The sequence below is a fragment of the Silene latifolia genome, chromosome Y (assembly GCF_048544455.1).
Source record: "Silene latifolia isolate original U9 population chromosome Y, ASM4854445v1, whole genome shotgun sequence".
Classification (NCBI taxonomy): domain Eukaryota; kingdom Viridiplantae; phylum Streptophyta; class Magnoliopsida; order Caryophyllales; family Caryophyllaceae; genus Silene; species Silene latifolia.
The window spans coordinates 102,344,448-102,370,006 of record NC_133538.1 but is presented as its reverse complement, the minus strand read 5'-3'; the positions used below and the strand labels follow the sequence as shown (position 1 = coordinate 102,370,006).

Genomic DNA, 25,559 nt, shown 5'->3' with positions numbered 1-25,559 from the left:
ACTTCATATCTTATAATCTTTAGTGTACCTTTTACACTAGTCGAAATGCAATAAAAGCTTGGCAAGTGGATATACCCTATATCCATATATTCCAACTTTATTAATTGTTATTTCTTTCCATTCAATGTCTTCTCTAATGACATGAATTTATCTGAGTATATGTCTAGACTTCTTACTAGACTTGGGATTCTTTAACTTGAAAGATGCTCCCACTGTTATCGCAGAACTTGTGATAAAGTCATTTTTAGAGGGATTCACCCTTAATCCCTACGTTGACCATTTTATCACAATTTACTTAGATTCATTTTGTAGAATTTGCAATGCGCGAAACTAAAATACTTTTCTAGTCTCTTACTCCTTAGTCAATAAGACATCCTAGGATTTCAACAATTCTTTTCGGTTTGGAAACTAAATTTTGTGCAACCCTTCAACACATAACTTAGTTCATCATCCAAACATATGAACGAATCCTTAATTATTCTCAAGAATCTCAAGGATGTTCTTTAAGGCTTTCATAAGCCATATCATGGGAATTATCTTTTTATTGACTTATCATGCTCTAGGCATATGATACATCATGGCATGTGCGTCTGTTGGCATAGATGACCATTCCAATGGCAGAAACATTAGAAATCGATTTCATGTAATCAACAACTTAATAGGTTCAGTGAACGACTATGACTCCATCATAGTAATTCCACTTTTATCAACATGAACAGCCTATTCAACCTTGTTGATGTACCACATATACGAAAGATCTTATCCTCATAAGATTCTCAACTTTATGCCAATATTCACTCTCATAGATTCAAAAATATAGAATACTTTGCACCCTTTTCCAAGTAATATGTAATATGTCATCAACATATAAGACATGGAGAAATGATTCTGGCTCCCACTTAACTTCATGTATAATCGTGATTCTTCAATCATGTAAATGAAACCATTCACTATTATAAAATGAAGGAAAAGTATAATCCTTTAATGCCTGCTTAAGACCATTCTAGGATCACTTAAGAAAGAAACGCATAATATGTTAGGATTCTTAGATCTTCATCTAAGGTTTTGTAATCCAAACACTCCATTCTCTAAATTCACATTTTAGAAAAGCGTATTTTTAATATCATTTGCCATTCTTCATCAAAATGAAATGCGGCAATTTCTAACATAATTTATCTTGATCAACATCTTCATGTTAATCTTATGCATTTGAGTACTCTAAAGCTCTTATTTACCTTTAAAGAGACCCTCGCTTTAAAATAAATCTACTCTTGAGTTACAATTTTCGGATTGTAATGCTATGGCTCGTATGTAACAAGGTCATAATACTATCACTTTCACAAAGCAATATTTTAACCAATAAGACATGTGCGCTAAACTCTCACCACTCTATCTTTATAGATTTTAGTTCCATTACTTTCACAAAGTAACACTTTAACTATAAGACATGTTTGTAACGATCCAATCTACTCCCACTCTATCTCTCAGAAATACATCTATCTTCTTGAGAGATAGCTTTGTGAGTTACAAACATATATATATGTGGGAGTATTAGAAGTTTACCTAGACTATGCATTAGCTTACAAAACGCCATCCCTATCATGGCAGTTTGATTCATGTTATATGCCAGTCTGACCCATGTCATATCTTAAATAGACTCTCTATTTTAGGTATTTCCTGGTTGACCATCCGTTTAGAACTACTTGTCCATTTTGGATTGCAAATTCCCAAAATTGAGTTCAATGACTCAAACCGACTCATATTAATTTGATCTTATGGATTGTGACACTAGGTCATAATCCATATTTAATAAATCAAATTTATTACTTAGATCTTTGCCACTACGATCGAATCATAATGTTTTAGTACCTTGTTTAATTGGTTCTCTACGTGATTTAGAAATTTCTCAAATTTTTCAAATGCTTCACTTTATATTTGATTAAGTAAATATACCTATATCTACTTAAATCATCGTTAAAAGTGACGAAGTAGTCATAAATTCCCTTTGCGGTGATGCTTATTAGAACATATACATCGCCATGTATTAGTCTCAATAAATCACTTGCTCATGTCCCTTTACCACTAAAGAGAGTACAAATCATTTTGCAAAGGAGACAAGATTCGCATATTCCATATAATTGAAAATCAAATGGTACTATGGGAGTGATCAACCAGAACTTGTGCTATTTTTGTGGTGTGCAGGAAGAGAGTCATCAGCATCTATTTTTTGAGTGTAGCTATAGCTTGGCATTCATTCAAGCTGTAAGTGACTGGTGTAAGGTTGGTTTACCACAGATTGACTGCATCAAGTGGTGGGTTGATTGGAGACAGTCATCTATGTGCAGGAAGAAAGTTGTGGGAGTTATATTAGCTTGCAGTATGTATGTCATCTGGTCTGCTCGTAATACTTGCAGGATTGAGGGGTACTTACATCGACCAGAAAGACTTGGACAGCTTGTGAAGAAGGAGAGTATTAGTAGGTTGCATAATGTTGAATTTAAATGTAATAGTAGTCGAGTTAAGCAATGGCTTGATGATATCTTGCACTGATGTATGGTGCAGGATAGTTCAATCATGGTGATGTAATTTGTACCTTGGTTCTTGGGCTATTAATGATACTACTTACATTTTCTCAAAAAAAGAAAATCAAATGGTTCATTAAATCTAGTCGACACTAGCTGACAGGGCAATCGTATACCTATCAAAAATAACTAAATAAAGTAACTATATAGCTAGGGAAGTTAGGTCGATCTCCATAGGAAGGCAAGATATCTGTAAAGAGTCCGTCTATTCGGTCACAAATAGGGGGTTGTAAATTTGGTTTTTTAAACTAAAAGGCTTAAAGGAAAGAAAAATAAAGAAAGAGCAGTAAAAAGGTAGAAAATAGGAATAAGAATATCAATAAAGAGGGAACATGTCGGGATTTCGGTTCACTATTGTAGCCTAATGACTCAACTGCAAATAGTATAGATAACTCATTGTGAGACGGATGTTGAAAGGTCCTTCCGGTTCACTTTCTATCCTAGATTTCCACTAACTTAACTTTCGTCCTCGCCAGGGTAGTCTACTGTTCATAACAGGTCTATTTAGTCCAATCTTACGATCCAGGATTAAATTTAACCAGATTAAAGGGTAACTTCGAAGCATGCACTCAACTAAGTCGGTGATACAGTTAAATTGCCATGGGTACAAAATCTCACAAATAAGTCATCTAACCTACTCGCTACATCGTCATTATTCTACCTTAGATCCCCTAGTCCCAACATGAAATGAATTAGCTACTCATACTATCAATATTGTCAAGATTAATAATAATGAATGAACTAATAATAAGCATTTTGAAATAATAATTAAATCGCATAAATAATACTAGGGCAGAAATTAAGAGAACTAAACAAGAGAATTAATGCAAACAAATTAAACATTAAGATTAAAGGAGAGTAAGAGATTACAATAGAGAGAATTTCGGCATAAAGAACACAAGATCCAAGCAAAATAACCCCGAAAGCAAAGTTACAGTGAAGAGTTTTTAAGGGAGAGATAAAAAGAAGAGAGTGTAGCAATAAACGTAATTAAGAGATAATAAGATCCCCAAATGACCTAATTATTCGAACTTAAATAAGAAATAACAAGTCCATTAACGAAAATAAACATTCACGGATTAATTAAGGCCCGTGAAACCTCAATCGACTCGATCAAGCAGTTTGAAATAGCTCAATCGAGAACTTCAGCCAGCAAACCATTTGATCGAGTAGAAATATTACTCGATCGAATAACCTTGAATTTCAGCAATTCGATCGAGTACATCAGATTGCTCGATCGACCTCCTCAGCTTGTGAAACCACTCGATCGACTAAGGAAAGTCTTCGATTGAGTGCTCTTCATCCGAAACAGCTCCAAACTCGTAGCCGACTGCTTCGTAGACCATTCCTTCACGCATCCCAATGCAGTATCTCGCTATAAAAATCCCGTCTCCTCAAAATGTATGCAAAACAAGACGGAAGTGGTACGATATCACTACTTTCACGTTCATTCCTGCAAAATAGACAAGACGAACGAAAGTAGCCATTTCGGGGCATAATGCAATATAAACAGTACAAAAGTACATGGAAATACGTTCAAAAATAGGCTAAAAAGACTATACATAATGCACGTATAAAATCTCCCCTAACCGAACATTTACTCGTCCTCGAGTAAACTAAAAACTAAACACAAACTAATGGAACAGAAATGATAACTCAGAGCTAGCTATAACTTGTCTACTTGAACCAATTTAATGCAACAAAAACCAACGGTTACAGCTATAACAGTCAATACGCAAACGAGTTATGAGTTGTTCAGAAATAAAGCCGGCCTATCGACCTTGCAAGACCAACAAAATCGGACTCTCACGTGGTCACTCTTCTCTCATGAAGCAAAGGGTGAATTATATGTAAAAGAGAGAAAAACAATCACTCACCTAAACTGCGACCTACATAGCATGCATGCAACAAAAATGAAAGACGATTCAAGTACTAATGCACACATTCCTACCAACAAAGTCCGTCATAGCCGAGGGCTTACAAATAGTATAGAAATAGTGAGGTTCATGTGAGAAAAGGCAAAACAATTTATGGAAATATGGAGGTAAAAGCGCCAAGCTAGTTCCTAAACAGGACCATATAAGACCGTCTGAATCTCAACTGACTGAAAAATAAACACGAGTGTCCTTCATTTGGCACACAACTCACCATCCATATACACTATCTCCTCAAAAACATATGAATAAGAACGAAGGAGTGTGACATTCACAAACTTCCCTTTTTTAATACCGTCTTAATGAATAAAATAAAACAAATTAATAACTTTTTCAATTTTTTTTCTTTTTCTTCCCTGACTTACGTGCATCACCTTCTTTTTCATTTTTTTCATTTTTTTTTCTTTTTCTTTTTTTTTTTCACTCTCATACTCTTTTCCTTCATCCTCTACCAACTCCAATAATATACACACAGGCCAAACTTGTAGATGGAAAAACATACCACAAAAGACATACTAAAATAGCTTGACTAGGTAGGCTCAGTTTTGGATGTAGCTAATGGATCAAAAAGGGTAAATTTGGCTTAAGTGGAGCTAAATGGGTGAAAAATGTAAGAAAAGGAAAATTTGCAAGCACCTTCCTGCATGTGACACCGACCACAAACCCGAATGTATGCATTTGACAAGAAATCGAATGTCATAACAGTGCAAAAATGATAAACGTGCTATGCTAGGAGTACTACTCTCAATTCCTATATAAACCGGTCATGAATGTCACAAGTTATGAGGCTCTAAATCTCAGAATTGTAAATTAGGTTGCCAATTTATCAGGTCAAGTCTTAACAGTCAGCTATATTTGAACAAAAACTCGTAAATTATACATAAGACTCAGCTAATAACCGTCAATGAAAGTGCAAGGCTCAAGTAAAATGACAAACTAAAGTGCAATATCATCACGGAAATCAGCCGTTCCGACTCAACCTATATGCTAAAATAAAAGTGAATATTTTATTAATTTTTTGAAATTTTCTAATTTTTTGGATTTTATGGTTTTTATGAAATAAATAAATACAATTCAAGCTGAAAATGGAAACGTGAATGCAAAACAAATGCAAATGCAGACTCAAAGGATGCATTACCCTCCCCAAACCAAAACGGACAACGCCTTCATTGTCCTCCAGCATACACCAGCAGATATATACAGGGGAACAAGAATATACAACCAATAAATAAAAAATAATAAAATAAAAAGGGAACAAAAGAAATAAAAGAGCGAGAATAAACATACAAAACACGAACTTCCCCAAACCAGCCTGAAAACTGGGGAAGTGAGTAGACCAATAGCTACTCGTCAGCCTCCACTGTCACGTCCTCCACCGTCACAGTGTAGTCCGGGTCCTCCTCCTGCTCTCTGCTCCTCCGGATCTCTCGCTGCGGCCGCCACTGGGTCCTCGTCCTCCTCCTCACTAGCAGACTCCGGGTACCCCTCAGCTGGGTACCGGTAGAAGGAAGGGTGTGGCCAACCCTCTGGGATCGGATGGTGTTGCCTAATGTGATACTCGTATAGAGGGAACAAAGTGAGAGCTATGTCCCTCTCCATACGAGCCTGTCTCTCTGCAATCTCAAGCACAAACCGTCACGGCGCCCTTGGTCCATGACCGCAGACGTCTCAAAGGGTGGAGGAGAAACAAAATTAGCCGGAAGAACCGGCAATGCCTGGTCGGGCGCAGGAGTAGGAGTAGGAGTAGGGATCGGGGTAGGAGTGGCCGTGGAAGTCTGGCCATTCGTAGGAGGTGTGGATCCCTCTTCGGTCTCAAGTCGACTGATGCGTGTTTTTATATAGGTATTTTGTACTTCTTGTTCTCGATCGAGCAACTTCTACAGGCCATTTAATTCGATCGAGTGTTTTTGTACCTCGATCGAATATTGTTGCGGTGACTTGAGACTTGTGATGTTATTTGAGACCTTCCTTGTTGCTGGCTGGTTTGGGGAGGTACCTACTTCGCGTTATCTTGTAAGTTTTCCGCATCTTCTCTCTCTCCTTTTTAGTTTGCATTTCCTTTCCCTATTTTTCAGTACAATAAGGGCATTGTGTGGTTTGGTTTGGGGAGGTTATGCATCCATATCTGTGTCTGCATGCTGTCTTTACTGCATTTTAGTTATCACGTTTAATTTATATATGCATTATAGTTTACTTCTATAATAATTCAAAAAAAAATAATAAGAAAATTTCAAAAAAAAAAAAAATATTCACGTTTCATTTTGCATATAGGTTGAGTCGGAACGGTAGATTTACGTGATGAAATTGCACTTTAACTTGTCATTTTTACTTGAGCCTTGCATCTTATTGACAGTTACTAGTTTAGTCATGCACATATCTACGAGTTAATGTTGAAAATATAGCTGACTGTGTAGACTTGACCTGATAAATTGGCAACCTACTTTACAACTTCTGAGTTTTAGAGCCATATAACTGGTGACATTCATGACCGGTTCATGTAGGAATTGAGAGTAGTACTCCTTGCATAACATGTTTGTCACTTTTGCACGTTTATGAAATTTGATTTCTTGTCAATTGCATACATTCGGGTTTGTGGTCGGTGTCACATGTCGGGAGGTGCTTAAAAATTTCCCTTTCTTCCATTTTCACCCATTTAGCTCCACTTTAGCCAAATATAGCCTTTTTGACCCATTAGCTACACCCAAAATTTAGTCTGCTACACAAGCTAGTTTAGTGTGACTTTTGTGGTATATTTATCATTGTTGCGAGTTTGGCGTGATTTTTATTTGTGCGGAGTTGGTAGAAAAAGAAAGAATGAGGAAAAGAAGAAATGAAAAAACGTGAAAAGAAAAAAAAAAGAATAAAATGAGAAAAAATTGAAAAAACGTGAATACAGTGAAGGAAAAGGAAAAAAATCGAGTTGAGCTGGTTTGAGAAATAGGAGATCGTCTGCGCTTATTTCTATCTTGTGACGGTCTTACTCCTCCGCTTTATTCATATCTTTTTGAGGAGATTGTGTATTGGGTAGTGAGTTTTGTGCCAAAGAAGGGCACTTGTGGTTGATTCTTAGACAGTTGAGATTTGGATGATCTTATATGGTCATGTTTAGGTACTAGCTTGACGTTTTACCTCCACATTCCCATAATCTGTTTTGCCCTTTCTCACCTGTAAACTCACTTTCTCATATCTTTTGTAAGCCCTCGGCTGTGACGGACATTGTTGGTAGGAATGTGTGTATTGTACTTAAATCGTCTATCATTTTTGTTGCATGCATGTTATGTAGGTCGCAGTTTAGGTGAGTGACTATTTTCTCTTCTTTTATTATATATATTTTATCACCCTTTGCTTCATGAGAGAAGAGTGACCCGTGAAAGTCCTATTTTAAAGGTCTTGCAAGGTCGACAGTTCAGCTTATTTATAGACATCATACAACTCGTTTGCGTATTGACTGCTGTAGCTATAACTGTTAATTTTTGATTGCATTAAATTGGTTTAAAGGGACAAGTTATAGCTAGCTCTGTGTTTTAATATCCGTTCCATTTGTTTGCATATAGTTTGCTTGGGGATAAGCAAAGGTTTGGTTTGGGGAGATTTGATGCGTGTATTTTATATAGGTATTTTGTACTTCATTTGCACGCATTCCTATGTATATTTAGTAGTGTTTAGCTACAAATGTCCCCCGAATTGGCTACTTTGGTTTGTCTTGTATTATTTGCAGGTATGAAATGGAAAGGAGCATAATCAAGCCTAAAACATGTCCCTATGCATGCATTTAGGATATGAGTTGTGTCCGAGCTTGGGCACTACAAATTGTGATGCGCAAAGAAGTAAGATAGCTAGGCGAGCAAAGAAAGAGCTTCAAATTACTAATGCCTCAATTGACGAGCCATATCTCGAGTTCTTCAACCGATTTTTAGGTGATTCTAATTGAAGATGAAATCATGTCTTCTTAGCTTTCCAACGCCACCGGAAACGCTCTGTTTGACCAAGTAACGAAGAAACGGAAGCCGTTTTAAATTCAGTGCGCGAGGGGGGAATTGTGCGCTGGAAAGTACTCGATCGAGTACTATAGTGTTCGATCGACTCCTTTTTATACTCGATCGAATCTGCCTTTTTGATAAGTATTCGATCGAGTACCTAAAGTACTCGATCGAGAGGTTTTAGCTTGGATTTGTTCGATCGAGTGATATAAAGTTGCTCGATCGAGTGACTAGCTAGATTTCACGGGTTATCTAAGCCGTGTTAGGTTTATTTTGTTAAATAACAACACTTCCGTATATAAGGAAGTCGTCATTAGGTCTAAATCATCTTTGACAGCTCTTATCACTTCTTAATTACGTTTTACACACTATTAATCTCTGGAACTTTTCTCTACCTCTTTTCTCTCCGGATTCAAACCTTATATTCATTCTTTCCCCTTTAATCTTAATTCTTTGTTTGCTCTTATTAATTATTCTCTTGTTTTAGTTTATGCTTTATTTTTATTCCTTTATCATGTCTCTTATTAGTATGCTTATCGTTATTATTGTTGATTGCATTAAGAACATGAGCAGCTAATTCCCTTTATGTTAAGACTAGGGAATCCATTGTAGAATTGTGACGATGTAGCGAATAGACTAGACGATTTACATGTGAGAATATGTCCCCATAGCAATATAACTGTAACACCAATTTAGTTGAATGCATGCTTCTAAATTACATTAATCTGGTTAACTTCACTCCTGGATCGAGAGATTGGAGAGAACAGACCTGCTATAACAAATATACTACCCTAATGAGGACGGAAGTTAAGTTAGTGGAATTCTAGGGTGGATAGCGGACCGGAAGGACCTTTCCCATACCCTTCTCACAGTAGATTGTCTAGGCTATTTGCAAACGAGTCGATAAACTGCCATGGTGAACCGAAATCCTGACATACTCTCGTTTATCTGATCACTTTTATCACATTTTTCTCGCTTTATTGCTCTTACTTTATTTCTCTTGCCCTTAAACCTTTAGTAGTTTAGAAAACAAAATTTAACCCCCCCCCCCCCATTTGTGACCTAGAGAGACGGATTTCAGATAGATACCTTGCCTCCCTGTGGAGATCGACCCTACTCATAACTAGCTTCTGTTAGTATATTTAGGTATTTATTTTTGGTACAGAAACGACCGTATCATCGACGCCGATTCCTAGAAGCGGGCAAGGTAGTAGGTGGACGGAGCGATAGGTGGTACATGGGTAGCGGTGGTGGTAAAATGCCCCGTGCGACAGTGGGCAAGGGGACCAGACGAGGAAGGGTGGTGCAAGGAAGCTCGACGGACAAGGAACCACTAATCTTCCAAGTCCGGTAGTCAGAAGTTAGCCAAGTGATGGACAAGATAGATGCCCGGTCCAGGAACCTATCTCCCGGTATGTATGGTAAGTCACGAGGTAAAGCAGGGAGGAGAGAACGAGCAAGGAAGGTGGCTATGCCACCACAGACAATGGTTCCCGTGGTCTTCTCCCCTTGAGACTGGAAGTACTAGGCGGTCAAGTAAGCAATGTTGAGGGCAAAGGGGCCCTCGCTGTCAATGTTCAAGTATCCGCCCAGAATAGAAAGCTCGGTGTTAGTGATGTTGTTTGGCTCCTTTCGGCCAAAAATGGTACTTCCTATCAGTCGCAGGAAGTAACGGGCAGGGGGAAGGTGGATCTGAGCGAGACGTCGCTCCTTGAAAGAGGTCTGTGCCAAAGTCCGCCAAAGCTGACAGAGGACCTTCATAGGAGCGGCACTGGCGCCCCTAAAGGAAAGGCCAAGTCGAGTACCAAACTCCTCCAAAGTCAAAGTGGTCGTGATCACTCGTGAGGGTTTAGTTTTCAGTACTTGTCGTTAGGAGCACCTAGACCAAAACACAATTTATAACTTCACCAACAACTCTACAATTAGTAAAGAGGCAAGTAAAGGTCAGATCCCAAGGGAAGGGAATTGAGAAGAGATTTCTATTGCAACTAGTGGTGTCTAAGGGTGTCACAATTGGGGTTGAAGTAGAAGATCACTAAACTAAATAGAAATAAAAGTAAACAAGCAAGATGAATTGAAAGGGATGTAAGCAATTGATAAAAAGCACTAGGGTGTCATGGGGTCATAGGGGATTCATGGGAATTCATCATACAAATATATTCTCAAGTTATAAGCAAGCAATTATTGTTGTGATGGATCGAGTTGGTTTATGTCTTACAATCCTAGGAAAGTTTGGGTCCCGGAGCCGAATCGATTAGATTGTACAACACCTACAAGTCGACTTAATCTTCCCTACTCAATTATATGCATGGTCTAATGAGACTCGAGTTGGTTTATGTCTTACAAGTCTCATTGAAAAGATAGATGATGGGTAAAAAATGCAAGGATTCATAGGCTCGCATTTCATCAAACATAACATGTGCTTAAGTTGAGATCACAACAAGCAAGCAAATAAACTATGAAAGCATATTAATTTAAGCATGAATCATTCCCCTTGTTGGTTTCCCCTAATTACCCATTAACCCTAGCTAAGGAAACTACTCACTCATTATCATATTGAACATGCTAGCAAGGTTGTCAATCATACCAACAAAGTAAAACATGATGAATAAATGAAGATGATTAACAATAATTAAAAAGGGATTAAGAGAATTATACCTACTAATGATTCAAATAATAAAGCAAAGAATAAAAGAAGTACTTGATGCTTGATTGGAAGTTTGTCAATCTCCCAATAAATAACCCAAATAATCTTCAATTACCCAAAATAAAGGATGAACAAGAGAGAGATTAAGGAAATAAAACTTGTATTAAAACTTGATTAAATGTTGATTACAAGATTAAAGAGAGATTTGATTGATATTAACTACACTAAAGATTGCTAAGAAGAACATGCTCTTCTAATTAGACTAATGAGGTATTTATAGTGGGGATTAGGTACACAAATTAGGGTTTACTAAGGGCTTAAATGACGATTAAGTCCTTGAGGAATCGCCGGTCTCTAGGGAGACTCCGGTCTCTTTTTCGCCGGTCTTAGAAAAAAATGCGCATCCTTCCATGAAGCTGGTAGAAGACGAAAGTACTGTCTGGGAATCCGGGCGTCTTTGACACGGGACGGGCGGATTTGGGAGATTCTTGACGGGCGTCCAGAGGGTGAAGACGGGCGTCTTGTGGAGTTTTTGTCCGGGCGTCTTGTGGAGGAAGACGCTTGGATTGTGGGTGAGGGACGGGCGTCTTCAGGGCAATACGCACGGATTGTCAAACAGTTTCATTCCTTTTTCTTTTCTTTCTTTTTCTTCATAAAATCCTTGAGGATTTCCTCGGGGATGCAATGATATTTTCTCATCATTTCCCATCTACTATAGTATGTACAAAGGCCTTCTAATCTTGTCTCTCCTTGATGCTTGGTCATTGAATTCAATCAATTTAGCCTCATTTTGCCATGAAAATGCAAGGTTTGCACTCCTTTCCTACCAAGGACACAAAACCTCAAAGAATATGCAAAACAAAGAACTAAAGACAATAAATGACCCAAATATGCACTAAAAAGCATGGGAACAAGGCTAATTCGGGGACTAAATATGCTCTAATTATGGTCACATCAAATATCCCCAAACCGAACCTCTGCTCGTCCCGAGTAAAGAGGTGACAAAGACTAGGACCATTATTTAAACTAACCTAATAACATAGCCGATATGAGACAATTAGCGGGTCTCACTCCGCCCCTTTAACTCACAACAAGACAACCATGAGGTAGGATGCCTTCTTGCAAGGCACGATGGGTCTTGCCAAAATGGCGACACATCCGAACATTAAGCACACAAAATCAATTAATGGATGTATCTACAAAAGAATAGCCACATTCCTCATCTAAGTGGCGGAAATTATCTACAAGTGAAGCAATTCAAGGGTACACACTCTTTCATAGATGCAATTTCTTCAAACTAGTAAGCCTAGAAGGATACCAATAAATCTCCTCCAAGTTGTGTCAAGTTAGGGTACCTTTGTCCTCAATCATTAAATGCTTTTGTCAAGAGTAGACTCCCTATGGCGTTAGAAACACTGGAGGATCGCGGAATTCCCCCTCTTGCCTAGACAAGAAGAAGGGTCGTCCCTTCTCTACCATGCACAAAAATGGATACGATGGATAAAGGGATCGATAGATATTTCAGTTTTACTTTGGGAGTTTGCTTTTGTTGTTCCCCCCAATTTCTTGTGCCATATAACATTTGCGAACACTTTCTTGCCATTTCTTTTGATTTTTGGCTTTTCGACACTTGACAACTTTTCAACTTTTTGCATTTCTTTTTGAACATTTTCAAAGTCACCCCATATGTAGTGAGGGTGCCTTATATTTGAAGCATTAGGAGTCTATTTTTGCTCCTCTTTTCATTTGATGCATTTTTTGCAAAGTTTCTTTCACTTTTCATTTCTTTGAACTCAAATCAAGTTTTTCTTGTGCCCATTCCCTTTGATGACAAAAATGTGGTAGAACATGGATGATGGATGCATGCATGGTTTCAAGGGTCACCTTGGAATAAACGGTAGCCAAGGAGTTATCACACCACAAGGTACTCTTGACTAGGCCTGAATCCATGGGTCAAAGGGTACTAGCATGACACATCCTAGGGTGTTTTACAAGTATTCTAACAAGCAAAGTCTTAAGAATAAAAAGCATCTACTAAGGCCTAAATACACTTGTCAAGCTTCCCAAGTAGACGGTTTCACAAAATTTTCTAACATGCAACTACATGCCATGATGCAACTAGCATATAAACATCCTAATGCATATGCTTCTACCAACTAGTATGTCATATAATCTAAATGCAATTCCTAAATTCACATTGTTTATACCGCATCAATCAAAATAAAGCCACATAGTCATTAACATAAAGAGGAAAAAGGAGATTGGAAAGATCATACCATGCGGTCTTCAATATCCTCATGTCTCGGATGTGGCATAGTCAATCAATGTGAACAAGGATAAAACAAACACAATATATACAATAATATATACATGACTACACTACAAAGGAAATGAACTTGTTTTTGGATTTTCAAGTTTTTCAAATTTTTATGGTTTTTTCGAAATTTTTTGATTTTTTTGGATTTTTGAATAAAAGTTAAGTTAGAATTCCCCATCCCCACACTAATATGGGCATTGTCCTCAATGGCCAAAATGATGGGAAATTATACAAACATGATGCATGAATTCTACACTAAATGCAAGCTATACTAATCTACACTACATGATGCATGGGTTTTTGTTTATGACGGAGAGCGTAATTTAGATTACCTCCCACTGCGTATGCATGTACTTCCCCAAACCGAGATAGACATTATTTCTAATGTCCTAAAGTTGGGGGTAGTTCATGCACACAAGATGCAATGCATGAAACTAAATTTGTCATTTTGGATTTTCAAAAGTGGGAACAATAAAATAGGAACACCTCAATTAGGCCGAGGTGTTAGTCCTCTATGTTGCTAGGACTCTCCAACCATGATCAAGATAAAATAAATAAAACAAAGAAAGAAGTAGACAAACCTCAAGAGGGTAGGAGCCTCCAAAGCTTGCTAGTCTTCCACCGTATCATCATTGTCATCATCTTCCTCAATAGAAGTGGACTCATCACCACTTCCCTCTTGACTTCCTTGCTCACTTCTTCTTCTTCTTCATTAGCCTCTTCCTCTTCGTTTACCTCTTCATCAATGCCTTCATCAACAACCTCATCACCGACAACCTCATCGTCACCCTGTCTCTCACCCCTAGATGCACTTGGAAAGAAGACTTCCCTATCCGCCCATCTAGGCAAAGGACATGAAGAATCAAGTAGTCCTTACCTAGCTAAATTAAGGAGGGGTGGATATTGGGCTAAGTATGCATTTTCCCGATCCTTAAAAGCTTGTTTGTGCATCTCTTGCATAAGTAGAGTCATGTAGTCAATGCTTGCTTTAACACCTTCGGGTTTGAACTCTTGATACTTGAATGGATAGGGTGGTGTGACAATGGAGGAGGAGGGTATTTCAATTTCACCCCTTTGTTGACGGATGATGTATTCGGCTTCTTTTGAGAGGGGAAGAAGGTAGTTTGTCCGATGGACAATCAAACGGCATATCTTGGAAGGCAAAGTAAAAGATCTAGCGTCATTGGTGAGCCACCCATATTTGGTGTCAAGAGGGTTATGAGTGACCCACTTGTACTTGTTAATCATGGCATCCATGTCAATGAGATGACCCCCTTTTTTCGCCACATACTTGCTATCCTTGTTGAAATTCGGATCAAAGTACTTAGCCAAAAGAGTGACTAGACCTCCATTTACAATAAAAGCGGTGCCTTGCTTTCCACAATCAACATTGAGCCATCTTTCCATCAAAAGCCTTAGAGAATTGTAAGGCTGGGTGAATTCCCTTCCAATATTTAAGGCCGACTCAAGTAGAACACAATCGAGCTTGGTAAAGTGGTTAGTGTCTTTTCTTGCATTGATAGTATTCCCGAGGACCTTTTGCTATACTCTAATGCCCGGATGGTGGACTAATAGAGCGCGACTAGCATGATAGTTCTCAAATTTCCTCCCGGAAATCGCCTCCCAAAGAGCAGCGGGGTCATATTTTTTGGGCTTCTTGTAATAACTAGGTGAATCACTAAGACCCAATGCTTTACCCAAGTCATCAAAGGTGATGCGCCTACTCACATTGGCAAGGCAGAACTCGATGTTTTCTCTAGTCTATACCTTAGTAACTTTCAAAGAACTCGAAAATTCTAAGGTAAGGGAGAGGTATGTCAATTCTCTTGTAGCAAACAATTTTCCCAACCCCATGGCTTCAAAGAAGGCTTTTGATTGTTCAAGGACACCCAATTTGTTCAAGGCATCTTCACATATGAATTTGGTGGGTAAAAAGGGATTTCTAGCATACTTGGCAAATGTATCCCTATGGGAGTTAGAAATGAAAATTACCTCCGGATAGTTTGATAATTGAGCAATTTCCGGAGTTGTTGATGTTGTTGCTTCCAAGGGAGGAATTTGTTGTTCAACTTCCAAGTTTGAACTAGCTACCACCATAGCCAATGAGGCTTTCTTAGCTTGAAGACATTGTTGTCTTGTTGAGAGTGCCTTTGCCTTAGGTGCCTTTGTTGATCCTTTTGTCCTTGCCATTGATGAAAATACCAAGAAAAGAGTGAAAATCTTCAATTTCCAAGTATACCCAAATCGATTTTAAGATGAAAGGCTTTGCCTTTGTAATTTCAAAAATCGACTCAAAGGTTGAAGATTTTGGTGCTTGGTTTGATTTTTGTTGGAAGAGGAGTGATTAATTGTTGTTAAAGGTAAGTTTGGATTTGATTTTGTTGAATTTGGTTGAGGAAATCTTGTTTTGGTGATGGAGAGGATGAGGGTTTTGAGTTTTGGTGTTTATGGGTAGTGTTTTGAATGAAAGAATGAAGAAATGAATGTGGGATGGGGTATTTAAAATACCCGAAAATTTTTAAACTGCAGGGGAAGACGGGCGTCTTTCCTTCGGGACGCTCGGATTCTGCCTATTTTAGGTTCAGGATTCTCACCTAAAGACGGGCGTCTTTTAGCAAAGACGCTCGGATTTTTCGATTGCAGGACTTGCGGATTCCACTGAAGACGAGCGGATTCTGAGACAACAAGCTTTCTTGTTTTACACTGGCAAAAAGACGGGCGTCTTCCTGCAAAGACGAGCGGATTTCTGAAGACGAGCGTCTTCTCTACCAGGACGCTCGGATTCTTCGACAGTCCCAAAATTTCAAATTCTCAGTTAAAATGGACGGGCGGATTCTGGAAAAGACGCTCGAATTTCATGGAGATGAGCGGATTCCCCTTGAAGACGCTCAGATTCTCCCTGTTTTACCCGGATTCAGTTCCATCCGTGTACTTGCATATCCTTTGTCATTTTTCATTCTTCAAATCCCGTGTTATTCATTGTAGGGGCACTACTAAGGCATGAATAGCCTAGGCAATTGCTATCCCCACACTAAGCTAAAGCACTACACATCAATTAAATCATTAGTCCCTCCCTCACTTCTCTCAAAAATGATAATTATCTTGATCAAAGCATAAAAATCCAAAAATTACAAAAATGCAATGTAAGAATTAAAATGCAAGTTAGGGAGTTAGAAACATTTACAAATGGTGGTTTAGGGAGGACTCCACCAAACTTTCATCCTTAGTGAGATGTCATGGGGGCATGTCCAAGGTGTTGTTAATGTTGCTCAACACCTTGAAGAAGTAGTCAAAAGCTTGTTCATTATCATGATAAAGATCTTTAATAGACCTTTGCCCTTGCTGTGCTTTATGTTGGTCTTGATCGATAGCATTACCAATATAGGGATTGAAAATCCCTTCAAACTCATCGTCCCAAAGACCACAAACTTCATCTACTTGATCACTAAAGATCTCTTGAGTTGATAGAGACAACTCTCCCATTTTCTTGTCTTGGCCAATGAGGCCATCCTCTTCATTGCTTGACTTTGGTGAGCTTTTCAAGCTCTCTTTGTTATAATTCACTTGCTCTTTAAATGGAGCATCATCAATTTTCTTCTTCCATTGGAATTCCGACTTCTTCCTATCATCCTTCCGGCTATAATGATCAACTATAAAGTATGGTTCATGCAAACGGGGAGCTCTAATGGTCTTGTCAAGATTGAAAGTTATGCTCTCATTTCCAACTTCTAGAGTGAGCTCTCCATGCTTCACATCAATCACCGCACCCGCGGTGTGTAAGAAAGGTCTTCCTAGAATGATTGGAATGTTGGAGTCTTCTTCCATGTCAACAATGACAAAGTCCACCTGGATGAAAAATTTCCCAACTCTTACGGGAACATCTTCCCATATCCCTAATGGTGTCTTCGTCGATCTATCGGCCATTTGGAGTGTGATATTGGTGCATTTAAGCTCACCCATCCCTAACCTTTTACTCACCGAGTACGGCATAACACTCACACTAGCCCCTAGATCACATAAGGCTTTGTTGATCGTGGTGTCGCCAATGGTACACGGTATTGAGAAGATTCCCGGATCTTTAAATTTTGGAGGTGAACTCCCTTGAAGTATTGCACTACTCACCTTAGTGAAGGCGATAGTCTCAAGCTTCCGGATCGACTTCTTCTTTGTGAGGATGTCTTTCATGTATTTTGCATAGGCCGGCACGTGATTGATTAATTCCGTGAAAGGAATCGAGACGTCCAAATTCTTCACAATTTCCATAAATTTTCCAAGTTGGTCATCAAATTTGGGCTTGGCTTGACGACTTAGAAAAGGAAGTCTAATCACAATGGGCTCCTTCTCCTTGACCTTGTCTTCATTTTTCTTTGAATTTTCTTCTTTTGGTGGTTCTCCATCCTTGGAGTTTTGCACAAGTTCTTCTTTGTCACTAGCTTCCACAACTTCATCCTCAACTTGCTTCTTCGGTGCTTCATACCTTGTACCACTCCTCAAGTGAATGGCACTAACCGTTTCATGTCTTGGGGGATTACTTTGAGGTGGTAATTGCCCATTTTGTCTTTGTGAGCTTGAAGATGCTAGTTGAGTCAATTGGGTTTCCAACATTTTGGTGTGAGCTAGGATGTTGTTGATGGTGATTTCCTTTGCTTGACTATCTTTTTGCATTTGAGTGAAAAACTCTTGTTGATTCTTTTGCATTTGGAGGACCGCTTTTTGAACATCAAAACCTTGGTCATTTTGTTGATTGTATGGAGTTTGATTTTGGTAACCTTGGTTTTGGTTGTAAAAGGGTCTTTGATTTTGGTTTCTCATGGGAGGTGAGGTGTATGTTGGTTGAGGGTTTTGAACATTTTGGCTTTTGTATGAGAGATTTGGATGTAATTTGGTGTTTTAATTGTAATAGTTTGAATAAGGGGTACCACTCTTGTATGCTTGGAAAGCATTCACTTGTTCATTTGTTCCCCTACATTCACTTTGGTCATGTCCCAAAGTTCCACAATTGTCACATATCCCACTTGGGATTGATGAAGATGCAATCATGGCATTAACATGATGCTTTGGTGATTTTGAGGCTTCTTCAAGTCTAGCCATAGCTTTTTCAAACTTCAAATTGATAGTATCAATGTGAGCACTAAGTTGAGCACCCAATTGAGTAATGGAGTCCACTTCATGCTTTCCTTCTTTAGTAGCTTTGCGAGGTCTACTATATTGTGAGTTATGGACCGCCATTTCCTCAATTTTGTTCCAAGTTTGATTGTCATCAACTTCGGTGAACATTCCATTTGATCCCATGTTGAGAATGTTCCTTGAATCTTCATAAAGACCATTCCAAAATTGTTGTACCAAGAACCACTCGCTAAGTCCATGGTGAGGACATGAGCGACAAATTCCTTTGAATCGCTCCCAAGCTTCATACAAAGATTCTTCATCCCTTTGCTTAAAGCCCGTAATTTGAGCTCTTAGCATGTTAGTCTTTTCCGGTGGATAGAACTTTTTGTAGAAAGCTAGAGCCAACTTCTTCCAAGAATCAATTCCGAGAGTAGCCTTATCAAGGCCTTTCAACCATTGTTTCGCGGTGCCAATTAGAGAAAAAGGAAATAAGACCCATCGAATTTGGTCTTGAGTTACACCGGTTTGAGAAATCGCATCACAATAGTCACAAAAAGTCTCCATATGAGAGTGAGGGTCTTCACTAGGCATGCCCCCAAATTGGCTTCTTTCGACTAATTGGATAAATGCGGATTTGGCAATAAAATTTCCGGTTAGATGTTGTGGTGTGGGAGTACCATTGGGTAGGTTCTCCTCGGTGGATACGGAATGTGATGAAAACTTAGGCATTTTGGGTTGATTTTGTGTTGGATTTTGTGTTGGGTTCCCTTCACCTTCTCTTGCAAAAGGGTTGATGAACTCAATAGTATTTGGTTGAATATCTACAACCTCACCAATACCTCTCAAAGTTCTCCTAACAAGTCTTCTATTGGTTGTCAAAGTCCTTTCAATTTTGTGATGAAAGGGTAACAAGTTACCTTGTGATCTTCTAGACATGCAAAATATCAAACAACTCGAATGTAATTAGAACAAACCTTGAGGAGTTTTACTTCACCAAGGCAAAGAAAGACACAACTAATAACAACACAAGAAAATCTAAATCAAGTTAACACCTTCCCCGGGAACGGCGCCATTTTTGGTCGTGATCCCTCGTGAGGGTTTAGTTTTCAGTACTTGTCGTTAGGAGCACCTAGACCAAAACACAATTTATAACTTCACTAACAACTCTACAATTAGTAAAGAGGCAAGTAAAGGTCGGATCCAAAGGGACGGGAATTGAGATGAGATTTCTATTGCAACTAGTGGTGTCTAAGGGTGTCACAATTGGGGTTGAAGTAGAAGATCACTAAACTAAATAGCAATGAAATTAAACAAGCAAGATGAATTAAAAGGGATGTAAGCAATTGATAAAAGGCACTAGGGTGTCATAGGGTCATAGGGGATTCATGGGAATTGATCATACAAACATATTCTCAAGTTATAAGCAAGCAATTATTGTTGTGATGGATCGAGTTGGTTTTTGTCTTACAATCCTAGGAAAGTTTGGGTCCCGGAGCCGAATCGATTAGATTGTACAACACCTACAAGTCGACTTAATCTTCCCTACTCAACTATATGCATGGTCTAATGAGACTCGAGTTGGTTTATGTCTTACAAGTCTCATTGAAAAGATAGGTGATGGGTAAAAAATGCAAGGATTCATTGGCTCGCATTTCATCAAACATAACATGTGCATAAGTTGAGATCACAACAAGCAAGCAAATAAACTATGAAATCATATTAATTTAAGCATGAATCATTCCCCATGTTGGTTTCCCCTAATTACCCATTAACCCTAGCTAAGGAAACTACTCACTCATTATCATATTGAACATGCTAGCAAGGTTATCAATCATACCAACAAAGTAAAACATGATGAATAAATGAAGATGATTAACAATAATTAAATAGGGATTAAGAGAATTATACCTACTAATGATTCAAATAATAAAGCAACGAATAAAAGAAGTTCTTAATGCTTGATTGGAAGGTTGTCAATCTTCCAATAATAACCCAAATAATTTTCAATTACCCAAAATAAATGATGAACAAGAGAGAGATTAAGGAAATAAAACTTGTATTAAAACTTGATTAAATGTTGATTACAAGATTAAAGAGAGATTTGATTGATATTAACTACACTAAAGATTGCTAAGAAGAACATGCTCTTCTAATTAGACTAATGGGGTATTTATAGTGGGGATTAGGTACATAAATTAGGGTTTACTATGGGCTTAAATGACGATTAAGTCCTTGAGGAATCGCCGGTCTCTAGGGAGACTCCGGTCTCTTTTTCGCCGGTCTTAGAAAAAGATGCGCATCCTTCCTTGAAGCTTGTAGAAGACGAAAGTACTGTCTGGGAATCCAGGCGTCTTTGGCACGGGACGGGCGGATTTGGGAGCTTCTGGACGGGCGTCCAGAGGGTGAAGACGACGTCTTGTGGAAGTTTTGCCCAGGCGTCTTGTGGAGGAAGACTCTCGGATTGTGGGTGAGGGACGGGCGTCTTCAGGGCAATCCGCACGGATTGTCGAACAGTTTCATTCCTTCTTCTTTTCTTCCTTTTTCATCATAGAATCCTTGAGGATTTCCTCGGGGATGCAAGGATCTTTTCTCATCATTGCCCATCTACTATAGTATGTACAAAGGCCTTCTAATCTTGTCTCTCCTTGATACTTGGTCATTGAATTCAATCAATTTAGCCTCATTTTGCCATGAAAATGCAAGGTTTTCACTCCTTTCCTACCAAGGACACAAAACCTCAAAGAATATGCAAAACAAAGAACTAAAGACAATAAATGACCCAAATATGCACTAAAAAGCATGGGAACAAGGCTAATTCGGGGACTAAATATGCTCTAATTATGGTCACATCACAAATAAAAAGTCCGGTTGTACAAACGGAAGGACACAGAAGCACAGGTAGGGTCAGCGTCGTGTGCCCCGGCGAAGAAAGTAAAGTAGCTGAAAAACTCAAGGGTCAGCTCCCTGAAGGTGTAGGCACTCATGGTCACAAGTCCAACCATCCCCGTACCCCTCAGAATCTCACACACCGGCTCGTAGATACCAAGCCTCTCAAGTGACGAACGACATAAAAAACGAGTCGGGAGAAAGTCACAGTCAAGCAAAGCATAAAATCTAGTGCGATGAATACCGTTAAAAAAATTACCAGGGGGTAGTCGGGGTGCGAGTCGAGGGAGTCATCCCCTCGGATGGTAACACGCCCAGCAGAATGGCTAGCGGCAGGTGTAGCTCGTGCACGACCCCGACCTCTAGAACCTAAAGTAGAAGCCCGTCCTCCGACGGGACGAGGAACTAGTGCCGCCCGGTAAGCAGCTGTGACTACGGGTGACCACGCGGCAGGGTTGGTCACCGTACCTGAAGTACTAGCTGAGGCTGCAACAGAAGAAGCTGCAGCGACCGACACAGAGGAAGAAGGGCTAGCAGCAGTGCTATCAAAAACAGAGGCTGTGACAGAGGTAGAGGCTGAAACAGAGCTAGCAGCAGTGCTAGCAGCAATAAGGACAGTACCAGCAACGGTGATAAGTAACACAGAAGCATCAGCTGCGGTACTAACGGTCGTGGAGATGGTAGTGACAGCAGGGACCACCTGATACGTGCATAATATATAGTCTTTTTAGCCTATTTCAGCACGTATTTCTATGCATTTTTATACTGTTTTTATAGTATTTTGCCCCGAATTGGCTACTTTGGTTCGTTTTGTCCAATTTTGTAGAAATGAACGCGAAAGTAGTGGAATCGTACTCTTTTTCGTCCTTTTTGCATGCATTTAGAGGAGACGGGATTTTTCTAGAGTGAGATATTGCACTTGAAAGCATCATGGCACGGATTACGAGGCATTTAGGCGCGGACTTGAGCTGAAATGAAGACCAAGACCTCGATCGAGCAGTTTAATCACTCGATCGAGTGATTTTTACGTCCCAGATTGGTCGATCGAATGGTTTTCCACTCGATTCTTAGCCTGCAGAAAGACCAGTTACTCGATCGAGTAACTTTCTACTCGATCGAGTAGATTTGCTGAGGTGTTTGCTCGATCGAGTTGTTTTAATCCACTCGATCGAGTGGTTTTGCTGATTATGGGCTTTAAACAGCCCGTGTGTTGTTTAATTTCGCAAATCTTAAGTACTTTACTATTTAAACCTACGTTAACTAGGTTATCAGGATCGGATTTTTTACCTACTTTTGAATTATCAATCTTTTACTGCGTACTTCATTCCTCTCTACTTAAACTTTATTTCGGGATTACTTTCGCTTGGATTTTGTGTTCTTTACGCCGGTTTCGCATCGATTGTAATTCTTTCTCTTCTCTTATTAATAATTAATCTCTTGTTGCTTTAATTCTTCGTTTCGTTACATTTATTCTTCTGCCCTAATTTACTTTTATGCAATTTATTGTTTATTTCATTATGTTTTACTTTGGAATTTTATCTCTTTGTTAGTTTAATTAGCGACATGAGTAGCTAAACCCCTTTCATGTTGGGATTAGGGGATCTGCGGTAGGAAAGTGACGATGTAGTAAATGAAACAGATGAAATAATTACGAGACTCTGTCACCATAGCAATTTAACTGTATTTATTCAACTTAGTTGAGTGCACACTTCTGAGTTAACCTTTAATCTGGCAAAAATTAATCGTAGATCGAATAATTGGACTAAATAGGCCTGCTATGAACAATAGACTACCCTGACGAGAATGAAAGTTAAGTTTGTGGTATTTTAGGATAGGAAGTGGATCGAAAGGACCTTTCAACATCCGTCTTACATTAATTCGTCTGAGTCATTTACAGCTGAGTCACTGGACTACCGTAGTGAACCGAAATACTGACATGTCCCTCTCTATCTGATAGTTTTATCCTTTTTCTCTGCTTTTATTGCTCTTACCCTTTATTCCTCTTTCCTTTAAATCTCGTAGTTTAGATAACAAATCAAACAACCCCCCCCCCCATTAGTGACCAAATAGACGGACTTTTACAAATATCTTGCCTCCCTGCGGAGATCGACCAGACTTCCCTAGCTATATAGTTGGTTGAGTTAGTTTTTTTTGACAGGTATACGTCATACGTGTCAAATTTTGGCGTCGTTGCTGGGGAGGCAATTGCCCTATTTGTTTTCGTTCCGTTTATTTTATCCGTCTCAGGGAATTTCTATTCCTTGAGGCCGTTCTTATTATTTTCTTTCAGTGTTGTTTATGCCCAGGTCAGACAGGTTTGAATTAGTTTCAGCTGATTCAGAACCGGAGAGATTATTAGACTCCATCTGCTAAGGAAATCACGAAAGGAAGACTTAAGTACTTTCGAGCCAGAGCTAGATCATTCTCTTTTCGCGGAAGACAGTCCGATTTCTACAGTAAAGATGCCAAAGCTTTCCAGTCATTCAGTGCCTAAAGCATCCTCTATTCTGAAGGGTTTCAATCTCCAGACTGAGGCTGGTAATACATTCGATATCCGTCCTTCTTATATCAATTTGGTGGAGAGGAATATCTATAGAGGTGTGGCAGGTGAAGATCCGAGGAAGCATATGGAGACCTTTACCGATTACTGTTCTACTATCCCTGCCACTAAGGAGGTAACTCAGGACAAGATTAAGGAAGTTCTATTTCCTTTCTCTTTAGCTGATTCAGCCAGGGAGTGGCTGACTAACTTGGACCGCATGTACCGCGAGGTTCTGATTGGGAGTCTCTTGCTCTTGCATTTTACAAGAGATATTTCCCTCCACAACACACCAATTTGCTGAGGGCCAAGATTACTAGTTTCAGACATGCTCCCGATGAACGTTTCTATGAAGCATGGTCACGATTCAAGAAGTTGGTTAGGTCTATCCCTCACCATGGTTTTGACCCATGGTTTCTGGCTAATCAGTTCTACAATGGGCTGTATGACGACCAGAGAGCCATACTTGATGCGGTATCTAGTGGAAGATTTCAGGAGAATACAGATGATGATAAGGGATGGTCCCTTATTGAAGAGATGGCGAATCACAGTGCTGAATATGGTAACCCGAGGGATGGGATTAGGACAGTTCATGCAGTTGCTAAGCAGGTTTTGGCTCAGCTGGAGACCATGAATGCTAGGTTCGACAAGTTGGAATTACAAGCTGCTGGGGAGCCTCAGACGTTCCTTGTTCTTAGTAGGGGAGAGACTGTTTCATGTGAGAGATGTGGGAGTAATGATGGCCAAACTTCTATTGGCTGTCTAGTAGAGAAGGAACAAGTCCTTGCCTTTCAGCAATATAGGCAAGGAGGGGGTTCCTATTACAATAATCAAGGGACAGTCCATCCCAATCTGAGGTGGACTAGTCAGAATGTGCTCAATCCTACTCCTCCTCTGCACCAGCACCATCCTTATGTCCCTCCACACAAGAATCAACAAGGCTTTCAAAAGCCCCCTTCTTTTACTCTCCCTGACCATGGTGCATCATCTTCTAGTGGGGTGAGTGAAATTGGTGAGCTTAAGTCTATGTTTCAAGCCTTCACGAAACAGTGGCAATTGAGTGATCAACAGAAAGACGCGTCCATAAAGGCACTTGAAACTCAAGTTGCCCAATTAGCCACTAATCAGTCCACAAGAAAGCAGGGTCAATAACCGACTCAAAATGAGAAGAATCCACACGAGACGGTAAATTTCATCAATCTGAGAAGCGGTCGTTCACATGAGGGACCGAAAATGCGTAAATCGGACCGAGGAGAGTCAGAATCGATGGTGAACAGTGTTCTGGCGAAGAAAATGAGCTCACGGCAAAGAAAGTGCTCGATCGACTGGTTTCAGGTGGTCGATCGAGCAGATTTAGGGACGAAAGTGGTCGATCAAGTGAAAATACCACTCGATCGAGTGAACAGGAAAGGCAGAATGTTCGATCGAGTAGTTTTTCTACTCTATCGAGTGATGAGCAAAATGGAGTTGCTCGATCGAGTGAAAAAACTACTCGATCGAGTGATATTGATGAAGATTCTACTCGATCGAATGGGTACATTGGTCGATCGAGTAGTTTTGATGAC

General features: G+C 39.4%; 1 protein-coding gene and 2 non-coding genes across 3 annotated transcripts; 2 read left to right on the top strand and 1 right to left on the bottom strand.

Moving 5' to 3' along the window:
- Positions 1-2,157: 2,157 nt before the first annotated feature.
- On the top strand, positions 2,158-2,550 carry LOC141628629 (uncharacterized). Its single transcript, XM_074441741.1, has one exon. The coding sequence runs from the start codon at positions 2,158-2,160 to the stop codon at positions 2,548-2,550; it is 393 nt and encodes a 130-aa protein (XP_074297842.1).
- Positions 2,551-18,819: 16,269 nt separating this feature from the next.
- Positions 18,820-18,926, top strand: LOC141634698 (small nucleolar RNA R71). The gene has a single exon (XR_012539423.1). It is a non-coding gene; the product is annotated as a small nucleolar RNA R71 (small nucleolar RNA).
- A 5,365-nt stretch (positions 18,927-24,291) lies between these two features.
- Positions 24,292-24,398, bottom strand: LOC141636201 (small nucleolar RNA R71). Its single transcript, XR_012540829.1, has one exon. It is a non-coding gene; the product is annotated as a small nucleolar RNA R71 (small nucleolar RNA).
- Between the last annotated feature and the right edge of the window lie 1,161 nt (positions 24,399-25,559).